Source organism: Balaenoptera borealis, assembly GCF_965194805.1.
Source record: "Balaenoptera borealis genome assembly, chromosome: 6".
Lineage (NCBI taxonomy): Eukaryota > Metazoa > Chordata > Mammalia > Artiodactyla > Balaenopteridae > Balaenoptera > Balaenoptera borealis.
Window position 1 is genome coordinate 26,880,604 of NC_138863.1, and position 24,558 is coordinate 26,905,161.

At 39.1% G+C, this 24,558-nt stretch overlaps 1 protein-coding gene across 6 annotated transcripts in view; it reads right to left on the bottom strand.

Moving 5' to 3' along the window:
- The window catches only part of UNC80 (unc-80 homolog, NALCN channel complex subunit), a 237,775-nt gene extending 215,146 nt beyond the window's left edge, over positions 1 to 22,629 (bottom strand). For all 6 annotated transcript variants that reach the window (XM_082396411.1, XM_082396407.1, XM_082396408.1 and 3 more), the window contains exons 1-7: positions 22,352 to 22,629; positions 21,329 to 21,377; positions 18,510 to 18,666; positions 17,270 to 17,571; positions 8,529 to 8,652; positions 6,274 to 6,347; positions 3,139 to 3,281 (exon numbers count right to left, since the gene is read on the bottom strand). In XM_082396411.1, coding sequence (XP_082252537.1) covers positions 3,139 to 3,281; positions 6,274 to 6,347; positions 8,529 to 8,652; positions 17,270 to 17,571; positions 18,510 to 18,666; positions 21,329 to 21,377; positions 22,352 to 22,443 — 941 coding nt within the window. In that variant the 5' untranslated portion in view covers positions 22,444 to 22,629. The remainder of the gene's footprint in view (positions 1 to 3,138; positions 3,282 to 6,273; positions 6,348 to 8,528; positions 8,653 to 17,269; positions 17,572 to 18,509; positions 18,667 to 21,328; positions 21,378 to 22,351) is intronic.
- Positions 22,630 to 24,558: the final 1,929 nt, after the last annotated feature.

The following is a 24,558-nucleotide window of genomic DNA, read 5'->3' on the forward strand; positions in this document are numbered from 1 at the left end:
GCCCTCAGTCCTGCACCCACAGGAAATGAATTCTGTCAACAATCTGAAATGGCTTGTAAGTGGATCTCTCCTGAGTCAAGCCTGTGATGAGACTGTAGTCCATCCTGACACCTGGATTTCAGTCTGGTAAGACCCTGAAGCAGAGTCCAGCTAAACTGTGCCTGGATTTCTGAAGTACAGAAATTTTGAAATAATAAATGTATGTTGTTTTAAGCCAGTAAGTTTGTTGTAATTTGTTACATAGCAATAGAAAACTAATACAAGAACCATATACAGAAACTAAAGAAAAGCAAAATTTAGTCAAATATAAAAAGGACATGCCAGGGCTTCCCTGGTGGCGCAGTGGTTGGGAGTCTGCCTGCCAATGCAGGGGACACGGGTTCGAGCCCTGATCTGGGAAGATCCCACATGCTGCGGAGCAACTAGGCCCGTGCGCCACAACGACTGAGCCTGTGCGTCTGGAGCCTGTGCTCCGCAACAAGAGAAGCCGTGATAGTGAGAGGCCCGCGCATCGCGATGAAGAGTGGCCCCCACTTGCCGCAACTAGAGAAAGCCCTCGCACAGAAACGAAGACCCAGCACAGCCATATATAAATAAATAAATTAATTTAAAAAAAAAAAAGGACATGCCAAATACATATATATGTATGTATAACTGAATCACTTTGCTGTAAATCAACTATACTTCAATTATTTAAAAAGGCCATTAAATAGAGTTATCTAAAAATGAAATGAGTTTCATCTGAGAGTACTAACTTTCTCATTGCTGAAAGTGTTCAAGTGGTTAAAATGTGGTTAGTTTATCAGCAAGGAGACAGGAGATTGGATTGGTTACCCTCACAGGGTTCCTACCACATTAAAAATGATATGATTTTAAGAATGAATTATCACCATTGTCCTGGCACAGTAAATCCTGTGGATAAACACAAACAATCCCTGCTTACACAACTAAAGTTGCTGTCAAAATTTCATATCCCCAACCAGCAAAAGCTTATTCAACGGAGCCACTTGCTTTTAAAGTCCAAAATAAAGACACAAAAATAAACTCTTTTCATTTTGCTTTTTGAAAGCACAGCATAGTGTTTTGGCTAAAAAGCAATTATATTCATTTGGTTCCATGTTTTCAACAATTCTAAGAAATCTTAAAAAAAAAAAACACTATACACGGGGAGGGGGAAGGGTAAGCTGGGATGAAGTGAGAGAGTGGCATGGGCATATATACACTACCAAATGTAACATAGCTAGCTAGTGGGAAGCAGCCGCATAGCACAGGGAGATCAGTTCGGTGCTTTGTGACCACCTAGAGGGGTGGGATAGGGAGGTGGGAGGGAGACGCAAGAGGGGGGGGATATGGGGCTATATGTATATGTATAGCTGATTCACTTTGTTATAAAGCAGAAACTAACACACCATTGTAAAGCAATTATACTCCAATAAAGATGTTAAAAAAATAAAAATAAAACACTATACCCATGTGGCCTGGTTCTGGTGCCAAAAGGAGGTAGATCATTTTAAAATTACCTACAAAAAGGCAAGTTAATACTGAGAGGAAATATCTGTGAATCTTTTCTCTGGGGGTGAGGGAGGTATAAGGACTTGTATCCAGAATACATTAAAAACTCCTACAATTCAATAATAAGAAGACAAACAACTCAGTTAAAACTTGGGCAACGGTTTGAATAGGTATTTCACCAAAGAAGATATTCAGATAGCTAACAAAGACATGAAAAAATACTTAACATCATTAGGTGTTAGGGAAATGTAAATTAAAGCCACAATCAGATCCCACGTCACACCCACTAGAGTGGCTATAATAAAAAGACAACAACGAGTTCTGCCGAAGATATAGAGAAAAATGAACCCTCATACATTTCTGGTGGGAATGTAAAATGGTGCAGCCATTTTGGAAAACAGTTTGATAGTTCTTTAAAAAATTAAACATAAATTTACCATACAACCCGGCAATTCCACTCCTAGGTATCTACCCAACAGAATGAAAAACATTTGCCCATCCAAAAACTTATATGTGAATGTTCATCGAAGCATTATTCACAATAGGCAAAGAGTTAGAAACAACCTAAACATCCATCAACTAACGAATGGATAAACAATATGTAATACATCCATACAACAGAATACTATTCAGCAAAAATAGGAATAAACTGTTTGTACATGCTATGATCTAAAACACTGTGCTGAAGGAAAGAAGTCAGATGCAAAAGACTGCAGATGGTATGATTCCACTTATTTGAATTATCCAGAATTGCAACTATATATAGACAAAAAGCACACTAAGCGATCAATGTTTGAAATGGGCAGAGGGGATGCTTTTGGGTGATAGAAAATGTTCTGAAATTGAATTGTGTTGATAATTGTACAATTTTGTAAATTTGCTAAAAATCATTAAATTGTACACTTAAAATGGGTTAATTTTATGGTATGCAAATTAAACCTCAATAAAACTATTTTAAAAATACCTCCTTTTAAAATACTATCTACTAGACAATAACGTCATTTGAAAACAGGGATATACAAATGGTCTCAGGGACCCTCCTCTCCTAGGTGGAGTTTATAGATGGGTACAAAGGCAAACCTCATGAATCCAGGCTTTCATAATTTTATCAGGGAGTAGGAAGAAGTGGATTAATGTTTGCCCCTAGGGAAGGTGTCGGTAAATAACGTCACTATGACACAAGCTAACAGAGGCAGCCTTGGAATATTTACAAAGAACAGACTTCGGAATTCCCTGTGAGTACTTTAGAAGCACTCATTTTTTAATACAAGGATCTGCTGGTATAAAGTATTTTTATACATGAGAGCAGATCATTTCACACTCCTGCAACATAATCTTTTGATAGCATCATTTGTTTCTGCATCAAAATGTTTAAAATATTATTCAGTTCAGACATCGCATTGAATCAGACATGTCTTTCCACATCTACCCGAGTGTGTTTAAATGAGCTATTCATAGCTCATTTCTGGAATTATTAATCTAATTATACTTTGACCAAGAATATGTATATACATATCATGCACTTACACATTTTAAGGGACAGAGGCTATATAAGTAGCTAGAAATGTATATTTAATTTTGGGGAGCTGCGGATACATTTTTGACCCTAACATTGCAATCGTGTACCTGGAATGCGATGGTCCTCTTTCCTGGGAAGTCAGGGAGGACAGACTTCCATCAAGGGAGTTTCCTCGGTGGCAGCCTGAAATGGTGGCCTTGGGTGAGATGGAATCTGACTGGGACGTTTCAGAGACCACCTGGAGTCCCTTCTGGGGGTGGAGATAGTAGATTAGTGCTTTTTTTTTCCTTCAGGCATATCCTCTAGAATTATCTATCCTATTACATACATTGTTTTTTAAATTAACAAAATTTGCAGCATAGTTAAATATCATGTCATAGACAAAGGGATTTTGCCTTCATTTAAGACGGAATGGAAACTGGCTTCTAGAGAGCCCCTGTGTCACTCTAAGCCTTAGGCTAAGTACTTTCATGTCCTTTATTTCACTTTGCCCTTGATTCTTTTCTTTTTCACCTCCATGTCCAGTATCTACAGAAGAAGAGCTACAAACCAACAATTCATCAAAGATACACCAATACTGAGGTGAACTGAATAGAGACATGAGGCAGAAAACAAGGGTCAGGTTAGGAAGAGCTAATCAAATCAAAGACAAAACATAAGAATGAAAGTGCAAGGTTCAGGTTTTTCCATTACGCATCAGGGGGACATGTAATACATTTTTCCAATTGGATACAATTACCTTTACTTGTACGTACAAATTCATTTCACTTTATTTACAGAGTAGTTTAATTACATTTAGCTGATAAATGTAATTCTGCCCAGGTAATGTGAGCTATTTTTCCATCAGTATTACAGATAAAATTCTTTGCTAAAAGATAAAGACCCTCAAAAACTGATCATAGCATTTTAGCCCTTACAATTTCTATTTTCATATGTAAAGTAAGAAAGCATTGTTCAAACTTGATGCATAGACAAATACACCTAGAAATTTGATGAAATAAATCCTCTGAATTTGATCAAAGAATCCTTCCGCATGAACATATTATGTGTGTTTCATGTTAGATTTTTGGAGATAAAAAAATATTGGATGAACCTGAACCTTGAAATCCAGAGCTTACAGTTTAGTTTTAAGAGAGGTAAATACAGGTTACAGCAGCACATCTGATAGAAGTATAATACAAGCCACATATAGGAGACACACATCTAATTTTTAAAGTAGTAAAAAGAAATAGGCAAAATTAAAATTTTAATAATATAGTCTGTTTAATCCCAAATTTTCATTCTAACATGTCATCAATATAAGTGTCACTAATAAGTATTTACATTTTTTTATACTAAGTTTTCAAAATCTGGTATACATTTTATACTTAACACCAATTCAGACTATTCAATCAATTCAAACTAATCATATTTCAAGTACTCAATAGCCAAATGGGCCTGGTGGCTATCATATTGGACAGTGTAGGTTTAAAGTAATTAGACAAGAGTTCATGGAGAGTCAAGATCTAAATTCGTTCCTAAAAGAAAGATACAATTTAGATAGACGACAGGGAGGAGGAAACAGTCTGAGGAGAGACCCAGAGGCTAAAACTGCATGCTCTGCCCCCTGGGAGCAGTGCTTAACTAACTGAAGGGATAATCAGGGTCACCTAAGAAGGATGAGGTCAAGTGGTGGAATGCACAGAGAGCCAGGGAGAGGAGTGTGGTCTTGAGGTGATGGTTGATGGGATCCACTAAAGGTTCCTAAGGAGGAAGGGATATAATAAAAGGATAGCACCTTGTATATAATGAGCCTCTGTGGAATGATGAGTTAATAAATAAATGATGCATTGGGAAGATTAGTCAGGCATTATGAACTGATATTTATGTGAAGCAGGAGAGGCTAGAGGTAGAAAATCCAATCTGTGGTTCCAGCTGCAATCTAGTTAGAGGACCTGGATTTAGCGGGGTAACAGTGCACACCTGAGCAACAGGATGAAAAAACAATATGACTCAAGAATTCAAATGGAGAGGATTAAAGAGACTGAAATGTGGGATTTATGTATTTCATTGTATCTAAGATGTCTTCAAGTTATAAGTTGCACCATTATTTTATGTATGATTAAGAAAAAATTTCTGTTAATTAAATTAGGACACTTCTTATCAGTGAGAACTTCTTTATTTTATACATATTAAAAAGGTCTACCTTAGCCTTATTTATGCAGAGCTTTTGATTATATATCCATCCCATGTATATGTAAAAAGGAAAATATAAGTGAAATAAATTTGTGTAGGTATTCCTAAAATTCTTTCACATTTAGCAATTTCAACTCAGAGCTGTTGATATATATTTTTCCATAGAATAACTTCCTTTGTGTCAAGAGTGTTATTTCTTAAAAGAGTGCTTCACTATCCCCTCTGACATACTCTTCTAAGCCACTGACCCTGATTCTGCAAACCTAGATGCTGAAAATGACCAAATTTATGCTGCAAGAATGACAATCATATCAAGACTTCTACCAGGCAGGGAGATGGTAAGAGGCCAAAGATCATGAAATATACTAGATTTCAAATATGTTAAAAGTGAAAAAAATGTACATCTTAGAGTAGATGAAATACAGCATATAAATCACAGTGTCTATACTTAGCAATTGCTCAGTAGGAGATACACTAGGACTCCAAAATTTCTAGTTTTGAGGGTGAAAAAGATGATACTACTCCTGGCAATAATGCATGAGTTGGAAAGAGGATCCAGTTTTGATGGAAAGCAGTAAACTGTATTTTTCACATGCTGAACTGGAAGTGAAAGCAGGTCATCTAACACGTATTAAGTTAATGACAGTATACATTTCTATGTGGCTTTGAACTACCCTGGTCTTCATTTCTCTTCTGAATCAAATAGTGCATGATGAATTTACATTAAATTATATTCTGTTTTATTACGCATCTTCTGTTTTATGTGGATTGGTCTTGATTCCTCATTAAACTTTAGTTTCCTTAAAGGATGCTGTAATCTTAAGCCTCCTTTCCTTCCCCACTGCTGCAGTACTATTGTACCTATATTAGGTTTGCCTAGCAAATATTAGGAGATTCAATAATTGAGAACAAGATGATACTTGAGTTAATGCAGGATGAATAATGATAACTAACATTTATTGTTACATGCTAGCCAATGAGATAAAGCACTGGTCAAGTCTTACCCTTCACACTACACTATGTTCAAGGAATGACCACCTTTATTCTCATGATTATAATATACTCACCTCTCGGTGTCTTGTGTCTTGATTTGGTGATTCACAGGTCTGACTTTGACTATTGACGGGAGAGCTTCTCTTAGCTGCAAAGACGGATGAAATCCCACCACAAATTTTATAAGTTTATATAAGTTACATAAGGTATTTTATTTCCTAAGTTCATTCCACTTTAAAATCAAAAACCTATTTTAATAGAGCATTAAAACCTTGAAAGAAGATATTTAATAGCATATGTTGTAAGAGAAATCACATAACCAATTCAAAAATCTTAGCATTTCTAGGTTATCAATATAGATTTCTTCATTTATTCAGTACAACTCAATAGGTTAAGGTGCTAAAAATCGGCCATACTAAAAATTATAACAGTTAACATCTACATAGTGCCTAATATCTGTCAAGTCCTGTTCTAAGCATTTTACATATATCAACTGATTTAACACTTACAATGACCCTGTAATAACTTATGGTATACTTCCAGACCCATTTTACAGATGAAGATACTAAGGAACAGGGAATTTAACTTGCCCAAGGTCAGTGACCCTTACAAAAAGTTTCCAGCCCAGGCTACCTGGCTCCAGGTGTTTTATTGAACACATTAAGCTGCCCCTGAGGTAAGATTCAAACCAGTCACATCTTTACCGGAGGATCAATGGGAAGCCAAAACGACAGGCCCCATTTGAATTGGAATACTTTGGTGCTGAGAGGCAAAGTGATTTACCAAATCACAAAGCAAGAGACCAGAGGAGTGTCACTCATGTGCCACTGTTTTTCTTCTGGCCATGCTAAGTTGAGTTTAATTTTCCCTCAGTGGGCACCATTTCAAGTCCACAGGCATCAAGCAGAGGGTAAGGAACCCGCTGTGAATATCACTGAGAAGCAAAGGGAGGGGGGAAGTGAATAGCTCAGGTGCTTTCATGGAGGGACATGATTCCTTAGTTTTTGTACAAGTGTTAACCTCATTCCATCCATGGATTCTGAAGTAGATCACTTCTGACTATGGCATCTCTACTTAGTTCCTTGATATCTGAATATTATGATAGACTGTTACTCTTTAATTTACAATTTATTTCAATAGTTAATGGATTATATACATGTAAATTGAGGGATTAGTCTACTTTTACTGTATGAAAAATTTCATCTTTTGAATGGCTATAATAAGCATGATTTGTCACTATACGCATCTTATCACGTATATGAATAATATGCAACTCCTTAGTTTACAAAATCCCTTAACATGCTATGAACCTTGCAAGTTTGTGTTAAGTTATAGGGGAAAATAAAGCATGTAAGAACTTGTTTATGGTTTCCTTCCCTTTACAAAGCTCTTTTACATTCATAATCCTCCACTGTCTGCAGAGAAACCTTATAAAGTTAACAAACTGTATATATATGTATATATGTATACATATATATACTTCTGTATAAACTTCAGTGTGTGTGTATATATATATATAAATATATATATATATACACACACACACACTTCTGTAGATTTCCCACATAATTTATCTCTTCTTAAATTTTGTTATTGTTGCTAAAAGTTGGGCTGGGAATAGATGTAATTAAGCACTCTCTATAAAATGGGCACTTTATATGCATTCTTATTGACTCCTCACTATGAAGCCATATAAGGTGGTATTTTTATCTCCATTTTAAAGAAATAGAAATGCTCAGGGAGGTTAGGTTACATACATGTTAAGAGATAGATCTGGGGTGGAGCATGAACTTTTCAGGCACTTTTCAAGCTATCATGTTGTACTCTTTCTACAATTCGACAGTAGGGCTATTGCATTGGACAATTCCTGTAGTGAAATGCCTTGATAAAAAAAAACAAAAAAACAACCCACTAAGGCGAGATTGTTAAGGAGCTGCTACTCCATCTACCATAATGATAAAATAATAATGGCTACCACTTATTCACTTACTATGTGCCTGGCATTCTTCTAAGTAATGTTACATATATTAACTCATTTATTCCTCATAACAACCCTGTAAGTACTTGTAATACTGTGTTTTGACCCTTATTTTACAGATGAGGAAACACAGGCACAGGAAGTTTAAATGACTTACCCAAAGTCATACAACTCAACAGCATGTGCTCCTGGTTTAGAGTTTCTCATCATGCAAATGAGCCCTGTACCTGGGGCACCTAGATAACTCCCCGAAGATGTTTTCCTCCTCTTGGTTTCTTAAGAGCAAATCATCCCATCGCCCTCACTCCTATGTATGCTGACACTGTCCCACTGGGTGTCTGAGTCACAAACCTGTAATGATGTTCCTGATGGGCTTCACCAGTGCTGTGAAGCCAGAGACTTCGGGCTGTCTGTGCTCCCACATGGGCTGCCATATAACAAGCCCACTCGCCAGTCGGAACGTGAGGTCAGATTCCTGGGAGAAGAGAAGATCTATATCCAAGAACTGGCTGAAGGGACCAGTCAATGCAACGGTTAACATCATTCACCCAATAGTTTGTGGCACAAACTATTAGGTGTAAGATAGGCTCAAGGATGTATTGTACGACATGGGGAATATAGCCAATATTTTGTAATAACTATAAATGGAAAGTAACCTTCTAAAATTGTATAAAAAAAGAACATCATTCACACGATTATTTTCAAAGTAGGCTGATCTTCAGGACATTCCTTCATCACTCTGATGAGTATTTCTAGGGTAAACCAATAGCCTTAAATTATCATCATAATTATGATAGAAATCACGGTGGTCTGCTTTAGGCAAAATGAATCATTAATTAAGATGCAGCTTTGGGCAGAGCATGAAACACACAATTATTGTTTTCTGTTAGCAGTGATTGAGGCCTTTTTATTTCAAGGGTCTTGGCAGATCTCTTTACTTGTGGTTATTGTTATTATTCCTCTTAATGATTTAATTGTCCTTCTTTCTCCCTCATAAGGCAATATCCTCAGATGCTATTTTGACTTTCTCTTCTCCAGTCCATCTCTTTTTCTTGCATTTCATGGAATCAGGAACATATAGTTAGACCCTTCTTAGTATGTTATTTTATATTGTTGCCTTCTCAACAATCTTTTTTTTTTTTAATTTTTATTTATTTATTTATTTATTTATGGCTGTGTTGGGTCTTTGTTTCTGTGCGAGGGCTTTCTCTAGTTGTGGCAAGCGGGGGCCACTCTTCATCGCGATGCGCGGGCCTCTCACTATCGCGGCCTCTCTTGTTGCGGAGCACAGGCTCCAGATGCGCAGGCTCAGCAATTGTGGCTCACGGGCCCAGCTGCTCCGCGGCATGTGGGATCTTCCCAGACCAGGGCTCGAACCCATGTCCCCTGCATTGGCAGGCAGACTCTCAACCACTGCGCCACCAGGGAAGCCCCCTCAACAATCTTTAATTCCCTGAGGGCAGCGATGTAGCCACAGCCCCTGTCATCATCACAATGCTAAATACAGCATTAGGAATTGGGTGCATGATAGGTACTTGCTGAATTGTACTTACTTTACAACCCATACTCATTCAGTTATCTACAACTGAAGGTCTCTTCCAGGGAGTACATTCTCTGCTTCATCATTACATCATTTTGAGTGGCTGAGATGTTTAAAATGCAATTGTGTAAGTACAAATGTATGACATTCTGAGGTTACATTTTCAACAACTCGGCCTCTCAAAACAAAGTAGAGATGGACGCAGAGAGAGTGATTGCAGATTAATGAACATAACTGAGACCAGGAATTCACAGGGTGGTGATTTGCAACCTGGCTTGTATATTATAATCACCTGGGGAGATTTTAAAACCTAGGAGGCCCAGGCCCCGCTTCCTCTCCTAACCAGACCAATTAAATTAGAATCGCTGTGAGGTTTTCTTGAGTTGCCCCTGGTGACTCTCATGTGTAGCTATGGTCGAAAATCACTGATCTAGAAGGATGAGCGCTAGAAAGAAATTGAAAAAAAGGAAAAAAATTGATTCTGCAAATGGTGAATCAATGTAGCTCAAAGGAAGCTTCAACTGGAAAGGCTAGATGAAATCCCTGAATAAATCTCCACGTTGGTAAAGAGGGGACTCTTCCGTAAGCTATAGGCCAAGATCCTGGCACCACAGCAGTACCCATGATGGAAAAGCATCTAGTGTCAGTATTGGAAAAGCATTTGGTCAAATTCATGCCACTTTAATTCTACAAATATTTATAGACCACCTACTGTGTACCTGGTCCTATTCTAGGTTCTGGGATACAATAGTGAATAAAGCATACAAAAATCCCTGCTCTCCAGTGCAAAGGAGAAGTAAAGCAGGGAAAGGGAAGTGTCAGACAAGGTGCTGATGTTTTAGACAGGAAGGCCAGGGAAGGCCTTCTTGTGCAGGTGACTTTTGAATAAGGATCTGAATGAAATGAAGGAGCTGCCATGTAGATATTTCCAGAAAAAGCATTTTGTGAAAAGGGATCAGCAAGTGCAAAGGTCCTAAGTATATCTTGTGTGTCAAGAAACAGCCAAGAGACTGCGGGCCTGGAGTCAAGCGAATGACAGAAGAGTAGAAAAAAATAAGATTGGAGACGTTTTTGAATTCCAAATAATATAGGGCCTGATACGTCATAGTAAGGACTTCAATTACTGAGTAACATGAGAAGTCACTGGAGGGTTTTGAACAGTGGAATGACATGACTCGATGTATGTTTTGAGGATCACTCAGACTATTGAGAATAGTTTGAGAAAGGGCAAGGGAGGGGACAGACTAGGGAGCTGTTATTATCAACTAGGTGAAAGATCATTAGACTAGGGTATTAGTAGAGGGCAAAATGAGAAGCTGTAGATTCTGGATACATTTTGAAGATACAGTTTATAGAATTTGTTAATTGACTAGAGGTAGAGTGTAGGAAAAAGAGATGTCAAAGATTTTTTGGCTTTGTCGCTGATAAAGATGGGCAAGACGAAGCAGGAACAGGTTTGGGGATATCAGAAGCCTAGTTTTAGACATGTTAAGTTTGAGAGGCCTGTTAGACATTCAACTAGATATACTGAGTAAACAACTAGATAGACAGATCCAAAGTTAAGGGGAAAGCAACCCCCTTCCCTTGAAATGGACATGGGGAAGTCTGCATAGTATCATGTGTGGTATTAGATCCAGCAATCAGAGAATTAACCATGTGCAAAGTATATCAGATTTGTCTCCAGAAATGAAGAATGCTAAATCACAATTGATCTGGTTTTGACAATTTCTTAGTTTCAGAGATTGGTCCTTTTCCACATTTCTTCTAAGTAATCCTGGCACAAATAAAACTCCAATGGACATTGCAACAGGAAGTGGGTTCTCTTAAACTGACATCCTGGCCTTTAACCTCTGCTCTATCCACTCAGTGACAGTTACTGTTATCATTTTGTTTTGTTTGATATACCCCCAATTAGACTGTATATTTCTTGAAGACAAGTTGAGATCTCCTTCTGTGCATTTTTCCTTGAACATCAATACATAATTGTTGATTAATTGAGCACATGTTAGTCTCCAAATAACACCAAATAAATCTGATCATTCTTTAGACCTGAACACCTGCAGAACGGATGGCCAGTTCTTATGTTGATATGCTCCTTTGTAAGTCCTCTTAAGTTGGCTGAATGTATAAACTCTGGGTCACTAATTCCTCTTATAGAATCCCCTTTCATGGGTCACCCAGTGTGATATATACACATATGCACACATGAACAGAAACTCTGTAGTTGGAGAAGGTACTCTATCATTCAAACAGCTGTGGGTGGGTGGTCTAGAAAGGTTCTGAGAAAAACCAGAAGGTGTAAAAATTCAAAGAATCAACATTTCCACAATGTTGCTTGCAATGAAAGCCTGTTTCCACGATGACATGAAGCAATTCTAAATGTGTTTACTAGTAGCTTAGAGACATCTACTTAAACAACTATTATTTTAAATTCTGTTTTAAAGTTGTTTACTTCAGACATACGAATTTTATAAAAATCTCCTTGAGGGCTTGGATTTTGTTTTATCCCCTGCTGTTTCTCCAGCACTCTGAACAGTGCCTAGCATGTAGTAGGCACTCAATAAATATTTATTGAAGGAATAAGTGATTAGGATCAAATCAAGAAAATGTTGGCAGCACACTTAAAGTAGATTCCTTAGTTGTAACAAATGTTCATCATTAAAAAAATTAAATTTGGTCTAAAATTAATAATATATTTGACAGAATTTTCAGATTATTGATTTCATGTAAAATATTTGAGCTAGTTATAAAGTAAAAGCATAAAAATGCATTGAATTATACACTGTCTTACAAAAGGATGAGTCACTTAGATTATTTGCTAATTAGTAAACTAATTCATTCAATAAATATCAATTAAATGCCTACAAAACACAGACACTACATTAGCTACCCAAGATACAATGATAATTCCTATTCTCAAACCATCTGGAATCTAGTAGAAGAGATGGACAGATAAAGAGATAATGATAATAAGAAGATAAAAATAATAATAAAAATATGTCTAATATATTATAGAGATAGAGAAGGAAGGAGGATAGATCTTGAATGAAGTCATAAATGACGAGCCAATGAAGAATTTTCTAGGCAGAAGGGTAGGGTAGGAGGGTATTCCAGGTGACATGACCAGCATGAAATAGGCCTGGAAAAAAGTATGTTATGTTCTTAGGGAGACGCCAAGCATTTGGAGCTCATAGGCAGGAGAGGTAGCCACGCAGGTCATGGAGGCCCCAGTTACCACACTGGAGAGCTAGTTTCATCCTCTGTATAATGAGAAATCAACAAGTTACTTTAAGTATGTTGGTGATATGTTCAGATCTGCATTTTAGAGAGATCACTTTGGTGCTGAGGTTGGATTTTATGAGACAAGCCAGGAGACTTGTAAATCCAGTTAGAAAGTGGCCCAAGTAAGAGGCCCAAGCAATGGATGATGAAATCTTGGGTTAAGGAGGGTAATAGGGTTGAAGAAAATTAGGTAAATTTGAGAAATATTTAAGAGGCAAAATGAGTAGAACTCTGTGATTAGTGGAATGTGTAGGTAAGGATGAAGGAGTAATCAAAGGAAGCGCCTAGGTTTTGAGTTTATGTGAATGGGTCCACCACCTGAAATACAGAACATCAGGACAATGGCTCATTCCAGGGGAAATCTGAAATGCCCTTAGATTATCTATCTGGAGAAGCTAGTTGACAAGTTGGTCTAGAGGTTAGGAAAGGAGACTACTTTAGACATATAAAATTAGGTGACCTCAGCCTATTAGGACACACGTGGTAAATGAAGCAGGAGAGGAGGTCTCCAAAGAGAAGACAAAGTGAGAAGTGCAAAGGGTCTAGGTTGCACCTCTGGAGAACCACAATGTTAGAGGGGCAGGCCAAGAAGATGAGCTCTCAAAGGAGATAGAGCAGAAATAGCCAGGGATGCAAGGAGAACTAGCAGAGTGTGGTGCCACCAAAGGAATAAAAAACTTCAAGAAGAAAGGATTGTAAGTTCAAATGCAGCTAAAGTTTAGTGAAATGAAGACAGCAAAATAAAGATTAGGTTCAATGGCTCAAGGTTGTTCATGACCTTGATGAGAAGAGTTCCAGCACAGAAACAAAAGAAACAGTATAGTTTTGTAGAAAGTCAGATGGAATTGGGTTTGAATCCCACCTTGGTTACTTAATGAGCTTGACTGTTACCTCTCTGGACCTCAGTTTCTTCTTTGGTAAAATGAAGACAAAGATATCCACCTTCCTGTGGGTGTTTGTAAAAATTAGAAATGATTTGTGAAAACTTTTGTTACCTAATAGAGGAAAGCAGAAGCAAGTGGAAGGGATTGAGGAGGTGTGGAAGTGGAGGCACAGGCTCATGCCTAGACTGGATTTCAGCCCTTCATGCCTCCTGCAGTACTATGTCCTATAAGAGCCTCAACGTAAAACATTGTCTATGTGAGCACAGAGTGGGGACTCGAGGGAGTCAAGACAAGGACTGACAAGTGGGGCAGCACACGGAGCTTGAGGCCACAATTTGTAGAAACAACAGGCTGGATTGCTGTCTGGTTTTCCCCCAGGAGCATGCAGATCTCTGGGGCTGGGATAGAAAAGGTGGCTTTCGGTCTTGATCTGGGGCTGGAGTTCTGAAGGACAAATGCAAAGGAAGAATAGGGAGAAAAGGCCATTAAAGGTGCTGGTGAGAGCAGTTGACATGGGTACAGTACGGATAAGGAAGGTAGGGCCTGATAACTAGCAGGCAAATAAAAGATCTAGGTCAGTGGATCTCAATCAGGGGCAATTCTCACCCCTCCCCAGCCCTTAAGGACATCTGGCAATGTCTAGAATCGTTTGTGGTTGTAACAATTCGGAGGAAGGAGGTACTACTGGCATCTAGTGGCATCTAGAAGCCAGAGATGTCAGTAAATATCCTACAAAGCACAGGACAAAGAATTATCTGGCCCCAAATGCCAATGGTGCCAAGATTGAGAAACCCTGATCAAGGGATTGTACATTCCTCACTACACTGATAAAAGTAAAGCCCTCGCTCAGATGAAAAAAGCCTTGTGGGGAAATTTATTGACTCATTAATACTTTTTGTTCCCTATGGCATCTAGAACAATATTTCTCTCATAGCAATAATAAAATGATAAAACAATAATGCTAGTAATAATAGCCAACAGTAATTTTTACAGTACAATACTATGTATTAATCACTGTGCAGTGTTTCATAGGCATTGTTTTACTTCCTTATAAATACTCCAATCCCAGGCCATAGGTAAAACTTGGGAACACTGAGCCAGCTTTCCTCATTATCTGTTTGGTCTCCCCTGAAGGAAGATCTGGCTCCCCTTCTACTAATAATTCATAATGTCAATAGCAATAAAATGCCAACACTAAAAACTACCATTTGTTAATGTCTTTTTGTGTGTCAGGTTGAGCACTTTAATTTGTTTAATCCTCACAATGCTCCATAAAATTATTCTTATGTTCAATTTATACTTGAGAAAACTGAAGCTTAAAGAAGTTAATTGCACGATGTCTTTCCTACATAGAATAGGAGCAGCAAGCACTGGATTCTAACACAGGCCTATCTGTTTCCAAATCTTGGACTCTCAGCATGTTTTCAAATAAAATTATAGCCATTCCAGCCACTCCTATACTTCCACATTTTTTAATCCAGAGGATCTCTCTCTACAAATAGACATGTTATAGGCTATCTTTTTTTTTTTCTTTTTAAGGAGCTTTCTTTCTTGCCCTTTCTGTTTTGGGGACTACGTACCTATGTATAATTGCTACTTTTAGCATCTGGATCAGCTTCTGATGATAACTTGGGTTTATTTAGTGACAGTCATTACATATTTATTGATTGCCTCATATATGCCAGACACTATTCTAGACACTACCAGATAGAGTTGTGACCTGGACAGGCAGTGTCCCTTTGCTCCAGAACCTCTGTTCTGGTGGGGGTGATGGGCAACAAACATGTAAACAAACGCATAAAATAATTTCAGGTACTGATAGGTGCTAAGAAGGAAACAACAAAAAATGTAGAGTCATGTCCTAGTGGCACTAAAGTAATCAGGGAAATACTTTGAGTTGGTAACATTTGAGTTGTGAGTAAATTGATGAAAAGAACATGGCCATGTGAAAATCTAGGGTGGAAGGTGGCAGTAAGTGTTTCAAACAGAGGGAAAAACAAGTGCAAAGGCCTGAAAGCAAAAACAAATGTGTTGAGTTTGAGGATAAGCCTCTGGGAAGCCTGCAACTTAGTGAACAAGAGAGAGGCCAGTGAGATGGAGGGAGATGAGGCCAGGTAGCGGGGCAGGAGCCAGATCCTGCAGATCCCACAGGTCAGGGGGACCGTCTCAGTTAAAGTAATGCTTTCCATTAAGTGTAACCTTTATCAAAGACTTTTAAAAATAGAAAGTGTAATGCTTTTAAAGCAGCAATTTAATTTAACAACATTTAATATCTTTTGATAATTTTGATAGACAATGTGGTCAGTGTATGCGAAGCATTTTGGGGATTTACAGGTAGTTTCAATTCTAGTCCTACCAGCCATGGAAAAGAGTCAATCAGATTAAGATCCTAATATTCTATTAAAGAACAGCTGAGCATATTAATTCCTTCTTATCTCTTATCAGAGCACTTAGATGGAATATTGTAATTTATTCATTCACAGAAGTAACAAATAGTTCTTGATTTCTTTCCATGTACTTGATTTTTTTTTTCTGCGTACTTTCCATGTATTACGTCTTCATATATATTCACCCTGTGTTTGAATATCCACAGTTTTATGCAATGGAGGATCCAAGAGGTTAAATAATATCAACAAGATCGCACAGCTAGAAAGTGGTAGCACTATGATTTAAAATAATATTGTCTCTCTCAGATACAAGGGGTGCATGTATATAATTGTATTTTAATACAATTTGTTTCCATGTAATACTATGTTTTGTACTTTATGCATTTAAAAATATTTTGAAAAGCAATTCTTAGATTGTATACCAAAATATCAAAAAGTCCACAATAAAAACTTCTGTTCCAGATCTTGCCTTATAATAGAAGCAGCTACAACATGCTATAGAACTACAAAGGAGATGGTGTCTAAACCTACATGGGGAAGGTCAGAGGAAAATCTCCATGGAAATGATGAGACTAAAGTTGAAGTTTGAAGAACCATGAAAGGAACAGAGGAGGGAAAGGAGGGCAGAGCAAACAGCAAGGGCATATTCAGGCAGTGGTTCACAGGGCTCCCAGAACTGGCTCATGAGGTGGCCAGTAGGGATTGGCAGTTCATCAGTTAAGACAGGATTTAAGCCCCAGATCACAGTTGACTCTATGTGCCATGTTTAATATATTGGGTATTATCTTGGGGCAGATGGAGAACCACTGAAGACTTTTAAGTAGGACAATTGTGGTTTTGAAATAACGTTCAATAGTTTAGTATAGAAACAAAGCTCTCCATGTCTTGGCTTGCTATAAGATCACACAAAGACATGGATGCCAAATGCAGAAATATCATTTGAAGCAAACCCTCATCTGACTTCTAGTTCCCCTTAGCCCTCACCAGCTTTCTGCTTACCTTGATCCTGTGTACCAGAGGAGCAAACAGAAACACAAAGAGCTCCACAGTAGCCATGGAGTTCTGGAAGATCTTCCGTCGGTTGTTTTCTTCTTCATCATTGGAGTTGTTTTGGCAAGGCTGTCCTGGAGAACCCTGGTTTTCCACCTGGTGGATGAAAGCACTGCTGCTGCCACCCCAGCTGGAGCCTCGGTCTGTGCCCCCAAAACGCTCGCTGTTGCAGTCCTGGGGGGCCTCCAGGAGCATCCAGTGCAGGGTATGAAGGAGCTTTGTCTCAGCGACACCCAGTTTATCCTGGTGGCCTGCATGGGACAACAACACAGCTAGGTTAAGGCAAACTCTGTGACCAGAACAACGGATGTCAACCTTGGGTGTGGGAAGAACATCCTCGCTTTGTTCTGTGCCTTGATTTCCTGGGAGACACTAGCATTTCTCTACACCACTTACAGCCACTGCTGAAAGGGTTCATCACTCTTGCTTTGGGACTTTCTAAATGGCTGCAATCTCTGCAGAATGATATGCTGACACAGGGAAAGAAACCGCATGCATCACATCTCTTCAGTCAGATACCCACATATATTTCCAAATAAGCAGCATAGTAGTTAAGAGTATGGGCTTTGAGGATAACAACTACTCCGTTTTAGACAGTGTGATTAGGAAAGGCCCCTCTATAAAGGTAACATTTGAGCAGAGACCCAAATGAGGGGAAGGAACTGGATGGAGCAGATCTTGGGGCAGATGGCTAGGACATAATGCCATGTGGGAAAAGTAATCTGCAAAATAATCTAAACAAGAAAAATAATATGTATGTGCATGCATGCACACGTACACATAATACCACAAAGTTGGGAAAAGATCTGGCGGGGAATATGACGAATTCATGAAGGTGGTCGCTTTAGGAGTTGGGAAGACAAAGGGACAACTCTGATTAGAACTCATCTTGAACGGGTGAGAGAGAGTCTTTAGCTTCTCTATAACACTCTAATGTTTAAAAGGAGAATACATTCACATATTCTAGTAAAATTAAAAAGCTAAAAGAAAGAGAGCTAGTTCCCTCATTGGTAAAATGGAGATAACAATGACACCAATGGGAGGGAGATTTTGTCAGAATTAAATGAGAATGTGTGCCCAGTGCCTGGAAAAATAGTCAGATACACAGGTGGTTACTGTGAGTGTTATTATGAGTTACCATGAGTGAGGACGATGGTATGTCATGAAGAAGGAATGTAGGAGCACCAACCTAGCTTGTTTCTGTTTGACAGCAGCGTTGCAGTGCAGTGGAGGACATGAGGCAAGGCGGCTTGTACCAGCTCCCATCTGGAAATGCTCTGGATGGCTTCAGAGAGGGCCGGAGAGAGGCCATGCAGCTTGTTTTCTACCAACACTCGTTCAAAGGACTGTAGATACCAAAAAAAAAAAAGTAAAATAAGAAATTAGAGATTCTGATGGGTGAAAAAATAGACAACACGGTACTGTATACCCGAAAAGACACATATCACTAGACCAAATTCTTTAGAGTGCCCTCACGTTGCATTTCATTGTATATGCTGACATGAAATGAGTCAGTGATAATGTCCTATTATCTACCCATTTTCACGTTTTTGATCCAAAGTATATGGCTTGAATTATTAAATGATTTTTATTTCCACCAAAATAAGCTCCCGTCAAAAAGAGTACAACAACACATTTAGCTGTATGAAGGTTTTGGATGTAATATTTTATAAAATGATGCTGGGTCACTGAAAGGACCTATCACAACTGCAGACCGTGTGAAATGTCTTTTGTGAAAGTGTCTTGAGGGACAGAATTTATGTGAATGGGCAACAAGTGTAAAATAAGACCCAACTCTTTCAAGAGATCTGATTTTGGGGTCTCTGAGATATTCCATGTCCCTAGCAATGATCTGGCACAGGACACTCCTTACATAATGCCTAGAACCATAAAGATTGTTCATCTAACTGTTGAGTAAAGAGAGAAAAGAAGGGAAAGAAGAAAGGAGGGAGGGAGGAGGGAAATAAGCCATTTCTGCTTTGGTGGTTTATTAAATCTTCTATCCTGGCCAGGGATACTTTCAGCAAGTGAAGCACCCCACCCCCAAGCCCCAGAACAAGTTGACCTACTGAGTTGTTTTTTTCTCTTTGAAGGTGGAGGAGGATATCACTATAAGGTGCTGGGGAAACTGCAGCTACCAAATATCACACTAAATTTAATAAACATTTGACTTGTATGAACAGAACCTGCTTGCTACTTGATGTCTCAAATGGTCTAGAGAACTGTGCTCTCCCCAAGTGGTCATAATACCAGTCCCAAGTGCTCAAGCTGTATTATTGGAATTATTAGGATACCTGAGAAAAAATATGGCTTAATACAGAGATTCTCCAAAGAAAGCTATTTACCTTTGACTCAAGAAAATACATTCACCTTCATAATGAAAGGCATGCTGAGGTTTGGCAAGGAGTGCAATCAGAGATGTAGTCTTTGGGATTTTCTTAAAGAAACCAGATAAAGGCAGATGCAAATACTTTTAAATTCCTCAGCCCTCGGGTATCTAAGTATTCATTAAGTAAAGGGTGAGTATGTTAGACATTAAAAGATTATAAAGAATTTACACAGTCTTGATGAATATACTTTCAGAGGATGAGTTATATATTTCATAATCTCAGGAAGCTTTAGATACTTAATGCCATTTTCTTCTTAAATGTTACTAATATAACTTTTTGTAATTTTAAAACCTGGAAATTGTTTTCTATACTTACATCACTCTCTATCTATCCGTATCTATGAATGGGACTTACTTGATATTGTGTGACAACATTAAAATGTCAGACATATCTTTGCCAAGAACAGAGAAAAGTCAGGGTTATTTTAAGCTAGTATAACTGTAAGCATGATTTGAGGAAGGCTCAGAGATTTCAGGTGTCAAAGTACTTTAACTTGAGCTAAGTACAACAAATTCCATTAAAAGGTCCTTATTAAAAAGTTAGTTAGATTTAAAAAAATATCTGTGACAATTTTGAAGGGCAGGAAATGCAACAAAAAAAATTCTTATTTGAGCGTGTGCTGTGCACGTATGTGTGTGTATGGGGAGAGGTGTTTAATTTTCCAATTGGCTTCCATAATAGTGTGTGGCCCTAACACATTTCAGAGCTCCTTACTAGAAGGTCATTTGCAAATATCATGGCAATATCCAAATGGGTAGGGTTACACTTTTAGGTTATAATATATGCAATGTAAAGACCTTTATGTGAGTTCCAATTTTTAATGAAGTCTTTGAAAAGCTCATTTTAATTTTGCTTCACGTTTTTGTGTCTTCTTCTCAATTTGTAAAAAGACAACTGGTAAGGCATGGGATTCCCTTAGAATCTCAGGACAAGGGCACTGTATTTTGCATAAATATCAATAGCATTATTTTCATAATTATTTCATATCGTCCATTTCAGACTTGCACACAAAATGGAAGACATATAAGTTCAGAATTGCATATTACTTTGAGTAGGTCATAGGCTCTCATTATATGAGCTTCCACTATATAACAGTTTTGATCTTGTTGATTAAGGATTTGACTTATTATACTTGTCCTTGTTCTGTTATCTTCCCACACTCTCTTCTACTGCTCTACCCCTCCCCACTTAGGGTCTTTAGACTTGCTTTCCCTCTGCTCTGCCCTCAGCTATTTCTCCCTCCCTTCCTTCAAATCTTTGTCCAGGGGTCACATTAGCAGGCAAACCTTATCTATCCACTACTTCTAACATGAAACCTCCACCCTAGTGCTCCTTAATGTCCTTTCTTGCTTAATTTTTCTCCATAGCGCATATCACCATCTGGCTGGCTATGTATTTTACTCATTTATGAGTGGCCTATCCCCCTCCCAGTAGAATGCAAACTCTATATTTGTTTTGATTATTGCTCTATCTCATCATCTAGAACAGTGCCTGGCACATAGTAGGTGCTCAATAATATTTGCTGAGTGAATTTATACAGTCAGTACAATTTAAATTCTTTCTTTCAAATTACCACACAGTATATGCAAATAGTCATTAAATGGTGAATATCACGTACCACACAAGAGGCTTCATATTGCTTCCCCAGTTTAGGCCTCAAAAATGCACTGAAAAATTAATAGAAATAATTGCTTTAAACACAAGTAAAATTATTATTAGAGCATCCTTATGACATATTTTCAACGAATAAAACATAGTGCTATGAAACAAATTTCACGCCTCCCTATGGCTTGTTAATGAGCAGGTATTAAACAGCTGACGACATTTGCTTTTATATGTGTAATTACATACATGAAAAAGCTGTGGATTTCTACGTTTTCTGTATCCAGTCTTATTCTGAAGACTTTTTACCTAATCGGATTCTAAATCACCAATGGTCAGAAGCGTTGCATTACTCATGTGTACCGTCATTTCAAAAACTGAAAACTGAACACAGCTTGTGGCATATGATTTTCAGAATCTAATTTCTTATCTGATAAATCTCTAAAGTAATAAAAATAAAAATAATAATAATAATAATAATGATGATGATGATGGAAACCTTGTGTCCTGTTTATGGAAATAGGTTTCAGGTTTTTCCAAGAAAAAAAAAATTTCTTATCAAAAATGATTCTTCTCAGAGGCTTTAACCAGGAAGATTACACTAGCTGAATCCGAGCAAAAATGGTTAACAAGTGGGCATAGCAGATATTCAACAAACAGGAGCTGGAAAAACAACAGGTCACCGGGCTGGAATTACAGCAGGAGATGGAGGGGGGATTGGACACAGGAGCACAGCCAGTCATAATTATCTTCCCTAATTCCCCGCCCCCTCCCCCTAGGCTCTCTGCCCTCTCACCCCCTAAATAATGTATATATTTATTCTACAGCTGCCAACCTGCTGGTCGTCAAACTTCACTGAAATATTTTTTTAAATGCGTGTTTTTAAGCGGGTGCACAGGGCTTGATTTCCAGCCCCAGAGAGGGAGCTGCAGGCTGTGGCGCGGCCTCGGCAGCAGCGGCAGCGGCGACGACGACCCAGGCGGCCCCAGGAGCGCTCCCAGCCCGGGGCGGCCCACGGTGCGCCCTCTGCGCCCCTCACCTGGTTTGCCGCCACAGGAAGGTCTGGATGGGCAAGGGGATGCCGCGGCCGCTGTCTTGCTCTTGGCCCTCGGAGCTCTTCCTCTTCACCATGATGGTGGCTCCTGGGAGTTCTACTGCAGGACCCAGCGCTGGCTCCTCGCTAGCCGCCGCCGCCGCCGCCGCCTCCTCCCGCTGCTCTCCCCAACTCTCATCCCCTCCTTCCCTGAGGCAGAGCAGCCTCCCTCCGCCCTGATCCCCCGTCCCTCTCCCCTTCCCCAGCCCCTCCCCGCGCGTGGAACATGGCTGCGGGAGGAGGGGAGGGCTGGAGGAACCGAGGAGCGAGGACGGGGGCGCTCGGAGAAGCTGTCCGCCTCGCCGCCCCCGCGCCCTCTCCTTGCTTTCAGCACCTCCCACTGTGGACAGCGGCCCGCGCCGGACAGACCGGCGGGAGACAAGAGCAGGGGTCAGGTTGAGCAGCCGTGGGATGGCCAAAAGGGTCCAAGCTCCGCATCGCACGCAGGTGTCCTGCGTGGCCTCTTTAGCCCCCAGAATTCGGCTTCCTCCCCTCGGAGCTGCACCCCAGGAGTGTCCCCTGTCCTGCTTCCCAACCTTGGCAGCTGAAGAACTGTCACGTTCTGGGGAGGAGGAGCTTTGGGGAACCGCAGAGCAGTCACTAACCCTGGCATCCTTCGCACCTCTAGCAAGGAGGTCAGGAGTCCACCCTCGGGATTCAGCAGAAGGAGCACATGAAAATTATTAGAAGTGTAAACCAGGAAGGAAGCAAGTTTGGCAAAACAGAAAGCTTGAAAGTTCTCTGACGTGAGAATTTACTGTAAAAGGGTAACCACAAGAAAGTAACCATGCTTGTTTTGCCAAAGCAGAGATATTGCCAAACTAACCAGTTGTGGGTATCAGTTAATTACAACTTGAGAAAGAACATGTGAATCATGCAGTTAGAAAATGAAGTTTATTATATAGTCCATTAGTGCACTTGAGTTGTCATACTCAAAGCCCTGTACTATAGTTTATAAGTAGATTATTGTTAGATGTTTTATCTGGCAGTAAAACAAGTAGGGGGTGGGGTCAACAGTGAAGCAGTGTGAGTAAAAAACCATTGCTGTGGATCCAAATACTTGCAAATGAACATAGTCATACACCAGTTTGAGCAAAGGTATTGGTGTGATCCACGAAATGGAGAATCAGACACCCCAGGGCCTAATCTCAACAGATAGAAATATCTTCTATTAACTACATGTGTGTCTACACCATATAGAGAGAACTATATGGTATGTACTGGTATTTTCAGTCACAGAAATAAATTCTTCATTTAATTTCTTAAAGTTTTTTTTTTTTCCTTTTAACCATTGGACAAAGAATCTTATAATTAGTATCAGCAGCTCTGTAAGGAGGAAAAAAGATAACAATTATGTTTTATAACATCAACGAGTAACTTCATTTCTTAGAATTATGTGATAGTCATGTTTTTTCCAGTTATTCATAGATGCTTCCCATTGCTTAAGATTATAAATATCTAGGGCTAGGACACACAAAGGAAACTTAGAGAAAGTCCACTCCTATTTCCAAATTTTACTGATAAGGGTGATGAGGCCTAGGGTTTTGAAGTGACTTCCTAGCTGGTTCATGGTTAGGACCCAAAGGAGAAGCAAGTCCTTATGATTCTCATCACAGAGCTCTTTTCTTTTATAGGCTATGTGGTAAATAGGTTTTCTCTCTCATGCCAACTCAGATCAATTGTTAGGGCCTGGCTGTTGAGAAAGACTGTGGAGATAAGGTCCAGGTACTTCAAGAAAAGACTGCTGTTATTGATTAGTGCTGTCTGCTATGTCAACAGCATAGGGGAAATTACACACATTTGTTACTTCTCAAAGGTATTCTTTATACACGATCTTTGAGGCTAACTTTCAATATTTCTTCTGCCTCGCTTGTAGCTGCCATCACTCACAATGTTACTTAATGTCGTCAAAGGTATTCTACCCTAGGAGAGGTAATATGTCTCAGTGTACCAAACTTAGATTTGATCATTAGGAAATATGTCATTCTCAGTTTGGATCTTCATTGGGTTTTCTTGAGCTGTTTCTCATTTCTCATGTTGCTAAATGTCTTGGGCTTCTGCATTATTATGATGTGACCTGTCTGATTAGGATCTCAAAGCTGCCAGGGCAGGGCTAAAGCTCTGAGCACAGGCTGACTCCAGTTTTGCTCCTC